Source organism: Acanthaster planci, linkage group LG02, assembly GCF_054643075.1.
Source record: "Acanthaster planci isolate LZ-2023a linkage group LG02, COTS_SCS, whole genome shotgun sequence".
NCBI classification, from domain to species: Eukaryota; Metazoa; Echinodermata; class Asteroidea; order Valvatida; family Acanthasteridae; genus Acanthaster; species Acanthaster planci.
Window position 1 is genome coordinate 35217677 of NC_141778.1, and position 15250 is coordinate 35232926.

At 42.2% G+C, this 15250-nt stretch overlaps 3 protein-coding genes across 9 annotated transcripts in view; 1 reads left to right on the top strand and 2 right to left on the bottom strand.

The window, feature by feature from the left end:
- LOC110985919 (sulfotransferase 1A1-like) overlaps positions 1-954 on the top strand; it is a 19847-nt gene extending 18893 nt beyond the window's left edge. For all 7 annotated transcript variants that reach the window (XM_022247383.2, XM_022247385.2, XM_022247384.2 and 4 more), the window contains one exon: positions 19-954. In XM_022247383.2, the coding sequence (XP_022103075.1) occupies positions 19-128 (110 nt within the window). In that variant the 3' untranslated portion in view covers positions 129-954. The remainder of the gene's footprint in view (positions 1-18) is intronic.
- Positions 650-7365, bottom strand: LOC110985917 (protein FAM47E-like). Its single transcript, XM_022247380.2, has 8 exons — positions 7175-7365; positions 5438-5594; positions 4530-4754; positions 3970-4124; positions 3287-3656; positions 2499-2588; positions 1551-1697; positions 650-1195 (listed from the first exon to the last, which is right to left on the bottom strand). Exons 1-8 carry the CDS (start codon positions 7243-7245, stop codon positions 1088-1090), a joined length of 1323 nt encoding a protein of 440 aa, XP_022103072.1. The 5' UTR covers positions 7246-7365; the 3' UTR covers positions 650-1087.
- A 1276-nt stretch (positions 7366-8641) lies between these two features.
- LOC110985900 (melatonin receptor type 1C-like) lies at positions 8642-10554 on the bottom strand. Its single transcript, XM_022247348.2, has one exon. It carries the CDS (start codon positions 10098-10100, stop codon positions 9012-9014), a length of 1089 nt encoding a protein of 362 aa, XP_022103040.1. The 5' UTR covers positions 10101-10554; the 3' UTR covers positions 8642-9011.
- Positions 10555-15250: the final 4696 nt, after the last annotated feature.

Genomic DNA, 15250 nt, shown 5'->3' on the forward strand with positions numbered 1-15250 from the left:
CCGTCTTGTGTCACGCAGGGATCGTTGGCGATTGGAAGACTCACTTCACAGTGGCTCAAAACGAGAGGATGGACGCATTTATCCAAGCGAAATTGACGGGAACTGGCTTAGCATTCCACTTTGAATAAGATGTCCAAGGGCAATACACGTGCGCCGCACTACTTGAGTTTTTGAAGGGAGGTCCCAAATACATGTGGGCCTACATGTATATCAATACGTACATTGTTTTGAACAAATACCGCATACGTTCTTACCAGTGATCATTACGGTATATGTTGTGGATTCCTTTCTCATGAATTCATTTGTTTCCAGAAACTCAGACAAGAAACCTGAGAGTCGACTACTATATGTAAATATAAAACTGCATTTTGCGATTCCCTTTATGTCATGAACCTGAACAGTAAGAATTTCTGTTCTAAAACTAACTTTTCTAGCCTACATGTCAACAGAGGGCGCAGTCCATTAATCGGTTAACTTCCTTACGTAATTACATCAACGAATGCACAAGAATCGATATCGAAATCAACCGGCGGGGTAAATAGCCATTTCTTGTCTTTTTCCCCTAAACAGGTCCATCCATTTCAAAGAGCACAAAACAAAGTGGAGGATTGCAGAACACACAAACATTGAACTGATTGAACATACGAAATTATAAGCAAATGCCTTTTATTTTTGTTTTCCTTTGTACAAGAAGCTACTGTACATCTATGTACAAGTATTTACAAATTCTGTTCATAAAAAATATGAACTTTGTAGAAAAGGACTTAAAGAGGCAACAAATGACCCAAGCTCTCCAAAGAAACAGCAAATTTGCCACTGCTTCGACTGGAACACAAATTTGTTTTCTTGGAAAATATTTATCTTAATCATGACACTAGGGAAGACAAGTCGACTTCTATTGAAATGGTCAAAATTGAAAATAAAGGAGAGTTAATTCATCAACTCTTTTCCCAAGATGATCTCTATCAAACACTTATTTCTTAAATAAATGTTTAAAATGAAGTCCTGTCCTAAACTGCTGACATTCCTTATGACATCATTGCCATTTTTAGTCTATTGCACTTGTAGGTAATGTCTCGTTGAGATGTCACTTTGCTTCAATCTCTCGTGAACTACTAGGACCTTTTTCTAACCTTGCTGCAGCCAATTCCTCTGCTTCTGCTTGCGCTTGAAACTGAGCAACTCTGTCCAAAAACTAAACCAAAAACAATAACAAATGGTAAGCTTAATTTCTACCAATAACCTGGTGGTCATTTTTCCCAGCGAATCTCTTTGAATTGTCTGAATCTCTCACTGTGCAGGAAACCAATGGTGAATCCTTTGCACTTCAGCTTTCAATACCTATGAGCATATCCAATCCCATGTCAAGCAAAATAGTTAGCTAAGTTTACAATCCCGCAAAATTCTCCACAACCTACTCACATTTCACAACATCAGAGAAGTTGGGAAACTCACAATATTTTTGCAGTGCTGCTGTTTTACAATTAAACATAAGAAACGGTGTCACTGGTGCCAAGCATAAAGGAATCAACAATGTAATCTGAACTCACCTCAGGCATCCTGGTATCCTTCTTCTCCACAAATTCTTTGAATGATTTGGATCCATGTAGGGGAGCTAGCTGCTCATCCATTGCCAGACTTTTCTTCTTGGATTCCGACATCTCTTTATCTTTCATTGCTTTGGGGTCTTCCAGAGGCTGAAAATATGACAAAAGAATTTAAAATTTATTAGGTTTGAATTTCCTGCAAGAATTTCACCCCATTTTGATTTACTGCAATTTGTTATTGCAAGAACTTAAAAAATCTAGCAACTCTCTCGATTGCCAATTTGAGCTAATTCACTGGCTTGCTGCAACACAACTTGTCTTGCAATAGTCAACCTATCAGGGTAGAATTGTGTGAGAATACGGACGATTCACAAGACTGTGCCCCATGAGTCTCCAACGCGTTGGCCAATCACGACGTGCGAAGTTTGTCGACCCTTTCGGAACGTGCATTGGGTCAACAGATTTCGCGCATTGTGATGGGCCAATGCGTTGCAGACTCTTGGTGGCGCACTATTGTTAATTGCTCATATTGCATCAACGCAGCTTGTGAAGTACTGTCCAATACAGAAAATGTAAATGGCACAGGATGCACAAAATCTGAGACAGACAAATAGCCCAACCTATAAAATTCCATAGGGTTGCCCAAGGGACGTAGCTAACTTGCAGACAGCGATAGGTCAATTTCTAACTGCTGTCCCCAAAAAGTTTGAACCTATGAAAAACTAAAAGATGTGTAAAATGGAAGTGTTTAAGAAACTATGTGCCACCATGACATGAAGCCAAGTCTCTTCTGGTTCTCTGGGTCCAAGAAAACCCATGGAAGTTAAAAAAACTGGATATCCTGCAAAAATTAAGTTAACCCGGGTTTTGGAACGGCATGGCTCCATCAGACAATGCCTCAACTCTGTCTGAACAAACCCTGTTTCTTGATCTACTTGAGAGTAACTTTACCTCATCATTTCTTCGTCGACTCCACGTCTTAGGCGCTAAGTACCAAGCACCATACTTCATTTTCACCCAGCTGGGTTGATAACCTCCATACTGTCAATAAAAACACCATTACATCGTATAAAGATGTTAACATTCAACTGCCGTACAACGAAAACATTCCCACATCAGGGCCGTTTTCCAATACTCGACTTGGGCTCCGTCTCAGGCTTCAACTGTTTTTTTTACTTCCTGACTTTGAGGTTGTAAGCGCAATAGTAAGTCTGATAGTGCCACCAAACATCAAGTAAGATGCAAAAGAGCCAAACATTACAGTACTTTAATTTAAGTTAAATGCTTCAGGCCCACAATCAGGGTTGGTTTCCTACATGAAACCTGAGACAGAGACGAAGTTGAGTATTGGAAAACGACCCTGTTCTAAAAGCATTTCTTTTAGCAATGAAATCAAGGTTTCTGTTGAGTACCCTCGGGTTCTTTTCAGAACACACATGGTCAGAAAGAGATATCCTTGCACAGTGCAACCGCAAACCTTGCTACCTTCCCCACGCAAATCTTAGCTCAAGGTTTCTGTATCCTCACAATCCTGGGGCAATTTGTGGACAGTTGTACTGTGATAACCATCATTCTCTGTCTTGGAGTGTGAAGGAAGGCTAGAGACACATTATGACAGGCAAAACCATGGAAAGCTCTGTCTACAAATCTGCCCTGACAGAATTCAAACCTTGGTCACACAGGGAGAAGGTTAACAAAAGCACTCCTATGCCAACCTTTCCATGAATAAGATTACTCACCAGTTGCTTTTGAGTTTTCTCCACCTGTTCCAATGTCTGTGTTGGTATCTCCTCTTGCGAGACGGTTGCAGACATTCTCAGTTCTGGGGGAACATTTGTCAGCTCGACAACATGAATTGGAACAGACAGGGCAGGCTTGGTCTCATACCCACTGGCAAATAAACTGTGGATGGTTGACTCCTCCACATTGTTACTATCTCCGCCCAGACCAGACACCCAGTCACAGAACTCCTTGGTGACATTCTTGATGTGTTCATCTTGAGAGGGTGAGTCGCTTCGTCGTCGGTTTGCTTTCCGATCTTCTTTCTGTTGTTCCTCTTTGCGGGGAAGCCAGCGGTATGGATTGCGCACCTTTGCTTCATTGGATGACCTAGATAAAAAAAGACAGTAATCAACCTTCAGGGCCACACACAGACGCAATTTGAGAAAATTAAGTTCACATTAAAATCAGGCATTTACGTTCGTGTTATTGTAATAGTAAGTCATTGGCAAACATTACAATGAGCCAATCCATGTACATGTAAAAGCAAGCATAAAGTCAGCAGCTGCTTTGATCAACACTACTAAACAAATATTTATCATTTACGCTTAAAACTTCTCCTTGAAGTTGACTAAAAGTGATTGAGGTAGTACCACTACATTTCCTGGGTATGACTCACTGAGTTTGCATATAGGCCACCTACCCATCTGATAAGCCTGAGGCTGGTCGATGCTTATCCTCAGATGTTTCAGTCTCTCCATAGGAGTTGGTGAAACCTTCTTCAAAATCATTTTCATCCCCAGCCTCGCTGTCCAGGTTCATTTCTGGGTCCAAAATCTCCACGACATCCTCAAAAATCTACAGAAGAGGGAGCAAACGACATCAGACCCAACCTACCCTTCGTCAATTCACCCCTGGTCTGAATTCTGTTCAATTCAAGTGTTCCTCTATTCTGTAGCTGGAAAGGTTGACAAAATCAATTATTTTCCAGTTTAAGAGTTGGCTGAAGGTTTTGTGTGATTTTGCCCAAACTTTCCATTTCCATTTATTTATTTTTCCAAGCACGATTAGGGGAATGCATGCTACAAAGACGAGATATCATGACTTTGCCAGGATTTTAAATGTTTCAGTTTCATTCTCATCACATGATAAACCACCAATGCATGTTTTTCAAGCTTTTAAAAAAGGAGAAGAGAAGCAACCAACACTTCTCCCCTATTCCACTGAATGGTACAACCCAACATCTACTTTCTTGGGACTTACGTCAGGAGGCATGCTCTCTTCCAGGTGTGGGTAGAGAGCTAGAGGGTGTTGGAGTAATCCAAACTCCATCTCATTAATGTGATCTCTTCTCTGTTGTTGGAGGGGGAGAGTGCGTAGATAGGCCACTTCTTCCTCAGTAAATCGGTGTCGGTTGACTGTCTCTGCCTTGGGGAACTTCATTTGTGTATCACCGTGGATGTTGGGTTCAATCTCTTCCTTCTTGCCCTATAGAGGTGCAAGGACAGACTCGCTATCAGCATTTTTCAAATATTGTATGACAATTTGGTAGAATTAGCATTAACAGTTTTATATCCAAAATGATCGGCAACTCTATGCGCTTTGAACATGTTTGGCAACAATGATGAAAGCTCCCCATGTGTAAAAAGTGGAAGTCGACCTGTTTTGTAATGTGCACTGTACAGAGGCCTATGATTTGTCACTGGAAGACAGAAAATGAAAACAGTGTACACTTATGTTGGTTCCCATCCTGACGAGCCCTTTGAGGAAAGATGATAGGGACTCCAACTTGGTACATGTACGGAAGGACTATAATACCAGCTGAGTTGAGTAAACCTGCACTAAGCTGATCTCATGAAACTGTTGTTGCAGTTAATGCACCCATATGTTATTGATATCTATTTATCTATCAAGGGCGAAACTAACAGGCCAGATATGGCAATGGTTCCTTTGTGCCTTTGGCTACGACCTGCTGAACTTGTTCCATAATCATATAATATTGTCACCAAAGTCACAACAGAGTAATCGTCACTGAATCTTCAGTACATACATGTAAGTTCAGTGCCAAGTTTCTTGTGACAATACCATTTGGCAGGGGCAATGACATCAAACTTCCTGTGAGCATAATAGGACCATGTAAAGTAACAAGGATGTAGACTGTCATTCAATACCTTGACTACGATTGAATCTTCCACTTTGGGAGGCAATCCATCTCTGAAGTCATCCAGACCATGGAGAAGAAACTGCCACCGACCTCCATTCAGAGTCTTAGACGCATCACCAGGTTTCTTGGTCTTGATGAACCTGGTCTTCAGTCTTTCTTTGTACCTGGGAGACAAATTCAAGGACAGTTGTGCCAAAGAGCATTCGGATGAAGAGATACTAGTAGACATGAGCAGGGAGGATAGAATAACCGTACATTCCAGTGTGACATCTTAGACCAACCATTTCTGAAGGGGGTATGTTATTTGGCTTTGAGCACACGGCGATGAAGGGAAACTTGTGTGACAAACGTGGGGATGATGGGGGAAGGTAAGATAAGTAATATCATGTATCGTTGGGTGATAGTAACGAGAAAATGAAAAACCCTGCTGCACGCTCCAAGCTTCTCCTGGTCTGGATTTTTATTGGTTTGTAACGCCATGGGATTTTGAAAGTGCCCATTTATTTGCCTGAAACTGCACTTTGTGAATCAAACCTTCCCCTAAAAGTCGTCAAAACTAAATACAGTAAAACTTCGATAAGTCAAACTCGGCCAAGTCGAAGGTGCGCTTGTCTTGAAGTGATGCTTTGTTCCTGCTGAAAGAATAGGTGTTTTTGTACTTCCGTAAGTCGAATTACCAGAGGCCAAAATCCTGCTTAAGTCAAAGTTTTTGTGAGGCTGTTCAAAAAAATGTCGCCATATCGTCTCAAAAAGTACAAACATGGGACCACAGTCTGAGTCATCACTGCCGAGACCACATTGTCTTTAACTCTTGATTCACTTACATAGTATGCTGGCTGCGCAGCTCGCTTCATACACCATGCCACATCATAACCGCAACAAATCCAGGCTTTTAGGCTAGCCTGATTGTCACTGCAAGACCCAATGGTCACGGGACCACAGAAAGCAATGTCACAGCACGCCAGCCTAGCGGACCATTGACAGAAAGCATGTCGTGTTGGCACACACGTTCCGACGACTGATTCCTGAACAACACAATGTCCAGTAGCTGTGATCACACCGAAACTGTACTCTGGACATTGCCGCACTCATGAATCAGTCATCGGCGTGCGTGTGCCAACACAGCATGCTTTTGTGAATGTTCCCATAGGCCAGCGCTGTGTGATGTCGTCTCCAGCACATTAACATACAGTTCAAATCGCTTTTTGAACGAGATGGTGACTTCGAGCTCGATGATAAGACCGTTTCCGTTTTGAAGGGGAAATTTCTATTTCCTTCCCAAATGTGAGTAAACCTTACCATCATTATTGGAATTTTCACTTAATCCAAAGCCTGAAGTATACAGTTTAAGGACAGTTTTGGAGGTGAATTCAAAGGATTTTGATTCGGGGTACAACCTGTTTTGAGTGAATGAATTACATGTATGATGTAACGGAATGGAAAGCCTATGGAAGGTACTTGGACCCTACTATCATGACTATCGCCCGACCAGAGAGGCAGAATCATAAGTTTATGTTGGGGAGAAGATTTGATTGACAAAGTGCAGTTTTAGGTGAAATATATGCGCACATTCAAAATCCCATAGCGTTACCAATAAAAATTAGGACCTGGGAATCACACGGAGTGTGGCTCACAGTTCTGCGAGGAGGCCCCCCTGGCATCACACATGTCACACCCCGGAAAGAGTTCCACACGTCACTAATTTTATCAGCCATCTAGGCCCTAGCTGCACAAATTTACTCACCATGGTTGTTCTCGAATTTTTTTGTCAGTTAAAGTTTTCACAAGTGCCAGATCGTATTTCCATTCTGCCATATTTCCTGAAGTAACGTCTGCTAAGTCTGTTGAACTACAAAAGGAGATAAATCCGGGCGGACGTTACGCTATGGCTCAACACAAACTTATCCACCTTGTGTACAAAATAATGGTTGTTTATGAGCCGCACAACCGCCGCATTTGGCCTAGGGATTGTGCAGCTACTAATGAAAGTAAACCTACCCTTACCTGCCAACTGGGAACAGTTGTAACTTCATTGAATTTTAATTAACTTATAAGTAACTAGGTGAATGTTTTTATCAAATAACCCCTTTGTATTTCAATAACTGTCTTTTTGGGAAGGTCTCGAGCGCATTAATATTGTAAATGTAAAAAGACTCTGTTGCCAAAGTGACAAGATAAACCAAGCTTCGAACTATTGAGGGCGTTTGACAACCGAACTGGACAGCGCTTGAATGCTATGCAAATTGTTCGACGGGGCACAGGAACATTAATGGAGATCGGATAAAAATCTGTTGGTAACAATCATTGATCTCCATTATATAATGGAACATATAGGCCTATACTCGACTGAGACGCTTAGAAAGAGGTAGGCTAAATGCAAATCTCTTAAAGAAACGAACCAAAACCGATCAGTTGGAACTATTAGGGCCTCGGCCGTCCTACGAGCGGTCTAATAAGAAGGCCGGGGGCATACTCGTTGCGGGGCAGTCTGTTCACCAGGCACCGGGGCACTAAAGGGTGCAGTGTCCCAATTCAAGGAAAATTCTCCGCCAGGCCGAGGCGCAGAAAAAGTACCCCCAGAGATTGTTTCGAAAAGAGGGGTCTGTTTGGGCCAGGAAATGGTGGAATTGTGTCAGTATGGCCCAGAATCATCTCTGTAGATTCAGGGGCACCCATCTGGGGGCAAAGCAGACAAAAATGGGATTGAAAATTAGTCAGAAGAGCCCCAGGAAGGTGAGGGATGTCATTTGAAAAATGGCCGCTGGGAGGGCTTGGCAACATTCACTTTTTGGGGGGTGAGTTTGTTTTGGGCGGATAATTAAAAAATTCATTGGTTAACCTACTAAAAATTGAAAATCAAATGAAATCTGAAGGACCAAACAACACATTGATTTTTGTTTGAGAGGCCTCAGGGACTTCAGTTGCCTGCCATGGGGCTCCAAACTTGGTTGATTTTACACTATTTTCAATGGAGCTTGAATTAGTTCAGTGCACCCTCAAGCGCTCTCACGCACACCACAATATCCGGGGGGGGGGGAGGAACCAGAGAATGGAAAGAGCCAATACACAACTTTGTCTGTCGGTCTTGACTGGTGTATTTATTCATGTACAGCTATAGGGGCACCTTATAAGGTGTTTGGTCCAAACAGGGCTGACAATGGCAAAATCCCCTCTCAAGCCCAGTAACTGGGGTTCTAACTCACCCTGGTACACGGCCTAGCTCCGTTGTCGTCAGGCACACCAGGTTGCGCAGCGCAAACACTGACTCCGGGTCCCAGGCAATGAAAAGAGGGAGGCAAGCGGCCCGGGACGCAGAGTGCACCAGCTTGTGACCAAACAGAGCGACAGAAGACCCCGACCGCGTGCGAGCCACGCGCTTAAATACATGTACCCACGCTAGGTACCAACCCCCCACGCAATTTGTGCGCAGCACTATCAGCCTGAGCCTGCGTACCTGTTGTACATAAACTTCAACAAGTCATACCATACAAATTAACTTTTCAGCTACATATTAAAAGTCATTAATTTCCTTTATAATAGTGATGTCATTAAATATGATGACGTTTCAATGTGCTGTTCGCTTAGTTCTTTAACGGCTGGGCAGGTGTACGTTGTCGTCGGACTCTTCCAGGTATGTTTCTAATTCGACAGGTCAAAATGCAAACCATGACTTTCTTGAAATCAGGATGCTTGGTGGCGTAGATAAATGGATTGATGCAACTGTTAAAGCTCAGAACAACAGCCGTATAGGGAAGGGCTCGGTCGTTATTTGAAATGAATAGAGCGATTGCGTATGGGGAAACTAAGGCACAGAAGACGCACACGACGTAGAACATATTCCAGGTGACGAGAAGCTGACGACGCGATATATGCCCTCTAAAGTGTGCTCTATCAATCTGTGCTCTGGTACGACTTGTCTTGGTCGGATCATGTCCATGTTTTATAATCCTGGAGTGACTCCTCACGAAGGAATAAATTTTAGCGTAGCTGCTGATGATAATTAGACATGGCACTGGGTAGAAGACTGCAGCAAGGAAGATGTTTAGAGCCGTGGCAAGTGGATGAGAAGGATCTCTGGTACAACTGGCATGACGAGCGCTGTAGCCGAGTTGCCCAAAGTTGAAGATCAGAGGTACTGAGGCAACCATGATCGCCAATAGCCAAGTCGCTAGGATAATGAAACCCGTCTTGATAGGTGTGTAGATTGTGAGATACGTATGTCTAGTCCATGTGATTAAATGAAGACGGTTAATTGCAATGGTTGATAAGGTCATGACGCTGCAGCCGAAAAACATGATCAGACCAAAGCCACCCATCTGACACAGGAAATCTGGTAATGGCCATCCTCCTGGGTAAAGGAATGACACGATAGTCCATGGCATACTGAGGCAAGCTGCCACGTCAGCTACACTCAAATTAAGGATGAAGAAAGTGGTAATGCAACGCCGTAGTTTCTTGGACAAAAACACAGACATCATAACCACGCTGTTGCCGAACAGGCCAGTCACCACGATGATACAGAGAATGGTAGCTAAGAATCGTCTTTCAGACACAGAGATAGCTGGTGTTACACCTGGATAAACTATTACAGTAGAATTTACCTCCATGTCTGTCGCTATAATCACGACAAAATGTGGGATTTGAAGAGGCGTCTCCTCATCTATCATCATTCGTTCGCATGTGTCAGCCAGTGCTAAGCATTCGTATCAAGTCACATGGTTACGCTTCCCTTGAAGTAAAATTATAAAAGTGTCCTGTAAACGAAATGACGTGTGTAATAGCCTGGAATTGTCTCCGAACGGCTTTGGTAACGTCATGCAAGTAAGATTCAGGCTATACATCACCAATCATCATAGGAAATTCGCACGGACAAGCTTCACTGTTTACTCTTGTAACCCACAGCCAGCACTTCAGTAAAAAGAATTCCCTGAATCGACGACGAGCGCTTTGAACATTTTCTTCAACAGTTGGAACGATTCTTTTTGGATAGTAGACTATGAACCAAATTCCTTCATCACTAGCAGTGAAGTAGCCGATATGAATTGCCAACACGAAACGTGTATTCACCCGTAGCTAGGAATATCCATAAGTATTAATTTTTCAATGAGCTATTGCTGGCTGAAGGAAGCGCCAATTAAAATGGAAGGCAGAAAAGAGTAATATTTCTGTTATGCAAATCAGACAACTGTTGCCCGAGGTACCTCAGGTAATGCGAACGATCCATTATTGCCTGTTTCGTACACGCTCAGTTCTCCCCCAAAATAATTTAGATCAGTATGACAGGCGTGGCTTTTCGCCATCTGCACCCAGTATGTGGCATAGAAACAGACTTCCTTATTTCATTATTTAAAGGTAGCACAAAAATACTATTTTTTGTCAGGATTCATATATTCATATATCTTTGATATATATTGATGTTTTTACTGTGTACTTTATCGTATATTTTTACCGGATTTTTCATTGTATTCTAATGCATGGGAGCACAAATCCTGAGGGGTTGGGAGTATAATCCCCCTTTTTAAATTTTTTTGGGGGGAGGGGTGGACACTGAATCATCTCCCACTTTTTTGAGGTGAAAAAACAGGAAGGCGGATTTGTGGGATATATATATATATATCTATCTCAAAGATGTACACCTGTATCATGAACAGCACACTATAGTTTCATGCGGTATCAGTACACATCCCCCTTTCAAATTTCAGAGGCCGGGCAATTTTTTAATTTTACGTCATTCCCCTATCTCCCACCGCGCATCCCCAGGCGCAGGTTTACTCCGGCATTACTAATGACATATTTGTGTGATTTTTTAATCATGTAAAGTGCAATGAGATAAAGTGCAATGACATGTCTTCGATGATTTAACGCATTATAAAAATTTGATTTTGCTCTTATACACTGTTTAGGCTGATTAATGATTTCATATAATGCTTTCATGTGATACGACCATCATCTAGCAAATTATTTTGCCTTGAAGAAAGCACCTATCGTGTATCGTCACCGAGCCAGCATTATAAATAATTCAGCTCGCTTGTTGCAGACGATGATTATTATTTTGCACCTGTACCTTGACAGAAATGATGCGTTATGTACGTACATGCTGCTCTACTATATTGAAGATACCCTCAGCCTGGGAATATTACCAAGGATGTCAATTGGGGGCGGAAAAGAGGATCCAATTACAGGTTGAAAAAGAAAAGAAAAAAAACCCAGCTCCTTTTGGATTGCAATTTGTTCAAAAGCCTTCTCCGTTACACCAGTGGAAATAATAATATCAGACGGTTAGTCCAAAAACGTAGTCGACAAGATTATGTCCGGTTTGGTTAGTTGCATCGTGACTTTTCGCTGCATTTCTCTTCTCTGCTGAGTTCACGTTGACAACTAATTTCCCATTCGAAACCAATATTATTGTGAAAATATGTATCTTATTTACAGACTAAAACAATTGATGTATGATCGTATCACGTAAATGATTGGCTATCGTCAGATAATTGATCGTTTCTATCCTAATTTTGGTTGGGAAGTGGAGTTATCGACTCCTTTTATTCATTCCATGTAAGTACAAGAGGGGCTTCATTCTGTTACAACTTTTGATCACTTATAACACAAAGGATAAGCGCAAGGATTACAATTATTTACAGATAAAATAAAACTGCAATAGGATATTCGCTTCTATGCTTATTATTTTTATAAAGATTTTCTTGTATTTTAAACACAATGGAAAAGAATGTAGGTAGCACTTTACGTATTTTATTACAGTTATGTCTCTATTTAGCCCATCTCCCACCACAGCTTTCATCTAAAACACGCTCGTCGGAAGGTATAAAAAAAAGTGGGGAGGGGTTGGGTTCACCCGTGTTTTCCATCCTTAGTAATCAATTTTTGCGAAGCCGGCCACGGAGTGGAGTTTGGGCCCGCTCAAGGGCCCCGGAAAATTTTGGATTCTAGATGCTGTCTGGTGCAATCTTGGGGACTTTCTGGGCCACTCGCTTCTGTAATTTGGCCCCAAATCTGCTTGCATTTACAAAGTAAAATAATGACAAGAATTTTCAGTAAAACCGTAGAGCCAATATACACGTACTTACTGTACAATAAAACTCGTTTCTTTTGTGTTGCATATATACATTTAAATAGAACAACTCTACTGATTCTGCTAATGTGTCGTGCCTAGTGGCCTTCAATATCCGCAAAATAAATTAATAAGACGTACTGGGATAAATACACCTTCAGTAAGTTTATGATGAAAATTGTAGCGTCTGTATTCAAGTTGTTCAAACTGGCGACGGACATCGTCAGCATACATTACAGGCTGGGTTTAAAAAGATGCCTTCTGTTGTAAAAAAGATGAATGCATTTATTTTTGTTAGGGGATACTATCAGAGAGTAAACTCTGAGTAGTCAACTGGTGTAAGTAAAATTCTCTGGCTGTTTTTATTTCGGAAAAAAATTGTATTCAAAGTTCCCGACAATCTGCACTAACTTTCGATACAAGTAGGGCTGTACTGGCAACAGTTAAAAGACAGATTTCAAAAGACAGACACGATGAACGGCCCTATATGTATGTGTGGGGCTAAGTCGTTCCCACTGCCTATATCAGGTGCATGTCGAATTGTTATTGTGATGATTCTTTAAGTTGTTCTTCAACTTATGACAAGCTGGAATAAATATTTATTGAATGTAAGAACAGCCATACTGTTAAGACTTGTTTGTAACCAGATTGATGACTCGGAGGGGCGAGAGTTTACGATTACCGCAACTAAAATCCCTGTCAGTATTACCATGCACCATCTTGTTTTGCATCATGCGTCCTAATCACGCATGCCTTCAATGTGGTCCAACAAGCGTCACTTACATGTACGTGGACCAACTCTGCCGCGGCCATGATGAAATTGGCCCCTTCGGAAGTAAGGCGGGACAAGAACACACACGCTATAGCGCGCGCCGCGGCCGTCAACGTTCAATCAGGCTACCAGTCAGGGGTTGCCGCGTTCGAGTGAGGTGCTCGTGACCCCTGGGCGCATCGGGGAGTACGGGTAAACTGACTCCAGATAATGCGCACGCATCCTTTCAAGCTACCAGGAGTGGCTACTTGAACGCACCATGGGTTTACAACATTTACAAAAATATGACGTAATTTGACGCGACGCCCAAGAAGAGAAAAGATGGCGGATGATCAAGACAAAACAGGCAACTTTTATTTTTTTGCGTCTCAATAAACTGTGTGGGGGGCTGTGCCCCACACTATGGAATTCCATATCTGCCGTCGCCCGTCGTCCGTCGCATTTTGCTTTTTGTTGTATCCCAATTCTGCCATTTACCAGTTCCAAACATGCCATTTTCCTTCGTGCGTCGCCCGTCGCCCGTCGTCCGTCGTGCGTCGTCCGTCGTGCGTCGCCCGTCGTGCGTCGCCCGTCAAATGGGTTGCATAGGACATGCAAAAGCCGTTGTTTAACAAATGACAATGTGATGATTCCATTCACTTCTAAAGATCTTTTCCGAATAAGGCAAGTACAAATCCCACCTGCAAAGCATATACTAGTCACATAATTGATTCCAATAATGCTAGACTACCCCTGCCCCTTGACAAGAAAATATCGCCTCTCTCAGAATTCAACCAAGTGTTTTTTGGGGAAAAACATTTTCAGCAAAAATGTTCCGGCCAACTTATCCACAGTGTTATTCTAATTTGCATACTGTAAAAATGTGCCGACTTGTTTTCATCAAATTCCAGGAAGAAATCTGCCGACCGATACAGATATTCTATCTTGTCCTCTCAATTTCACCTTGAAATCCAGAAATACTAGACGTGCTGTGGATAACAAACTGTTTATTAAATGTATTGTTAAGGGGCAATTACCACTTGGTTTAAGTTTCAGAAAATATGACGTGTTGGTTTTTGCGGGTGTGTATGTCATGGTGGATAGACCGATGAGAACAGGTTGTCCAGCACATCAGCATTATTTATGGGGCTAACGAGTAACGTTACTGTTTAAAAGACTTCTGTGAGCCAACCTGCAAATAAAGTCATGTCTAATTTTCAGTATACAGCAGATTTCATCATAGGTATACCCGCCCTCAAAATAATGTTGAATCAGTTCGTCTCTTATGAAAACTATTGGGAATCAAACATTGTAAATAATCTATTATTTACATTCCGTTCTATGGGATATCGTGCAGGGACAGACAGAAATATCACATAGGCTATAGACCTAAAGTCTGGCTGTTAACGAGTAAAGTTACGTCTAGAGTAACTAAGTTATCGAGAAAAACAATCTACCGTAACAAAAGTCTATTTTGTTGATTTATTTATGTAACCAAAATGGTGTTATTTCATATACACGTTACTTAGCCGATGTCAGGATATTATTTCTTCTTTCAATTGGAGTTTGGCGCAACTGCAAAAACGAATACATGTACATCTTCTAGTTCTATTGCTAAAATGAGAGTCAGGCATGGTGGATCGATCGAACAAGGACATGTACATGTGAAACGATCAAGGGTCAAAGTTAAAAATACCACTGCGCAATCGTGACAAAAAAACCACGGGCGACGCACGACGGGCGACGGACGACGCACGACGGGCGACGCACGACGGACGACGCACGACGGGCAACAGATGACGCACGACGGGCGATGCACGACGGGCGACGCACGACGGACGACGGGCGACGCACGACGGCAGATATGGAATTCCATACCACACCCCCAGTTCCGGCGGCCTTGCATAAAATAAATAATTCAAAACGATAAGCAATGCATGCAAACGCCATCCTAAATAAATAACTTAAAGCGGCCTCTTGAGGGCTTTGTATATCAGACGAGG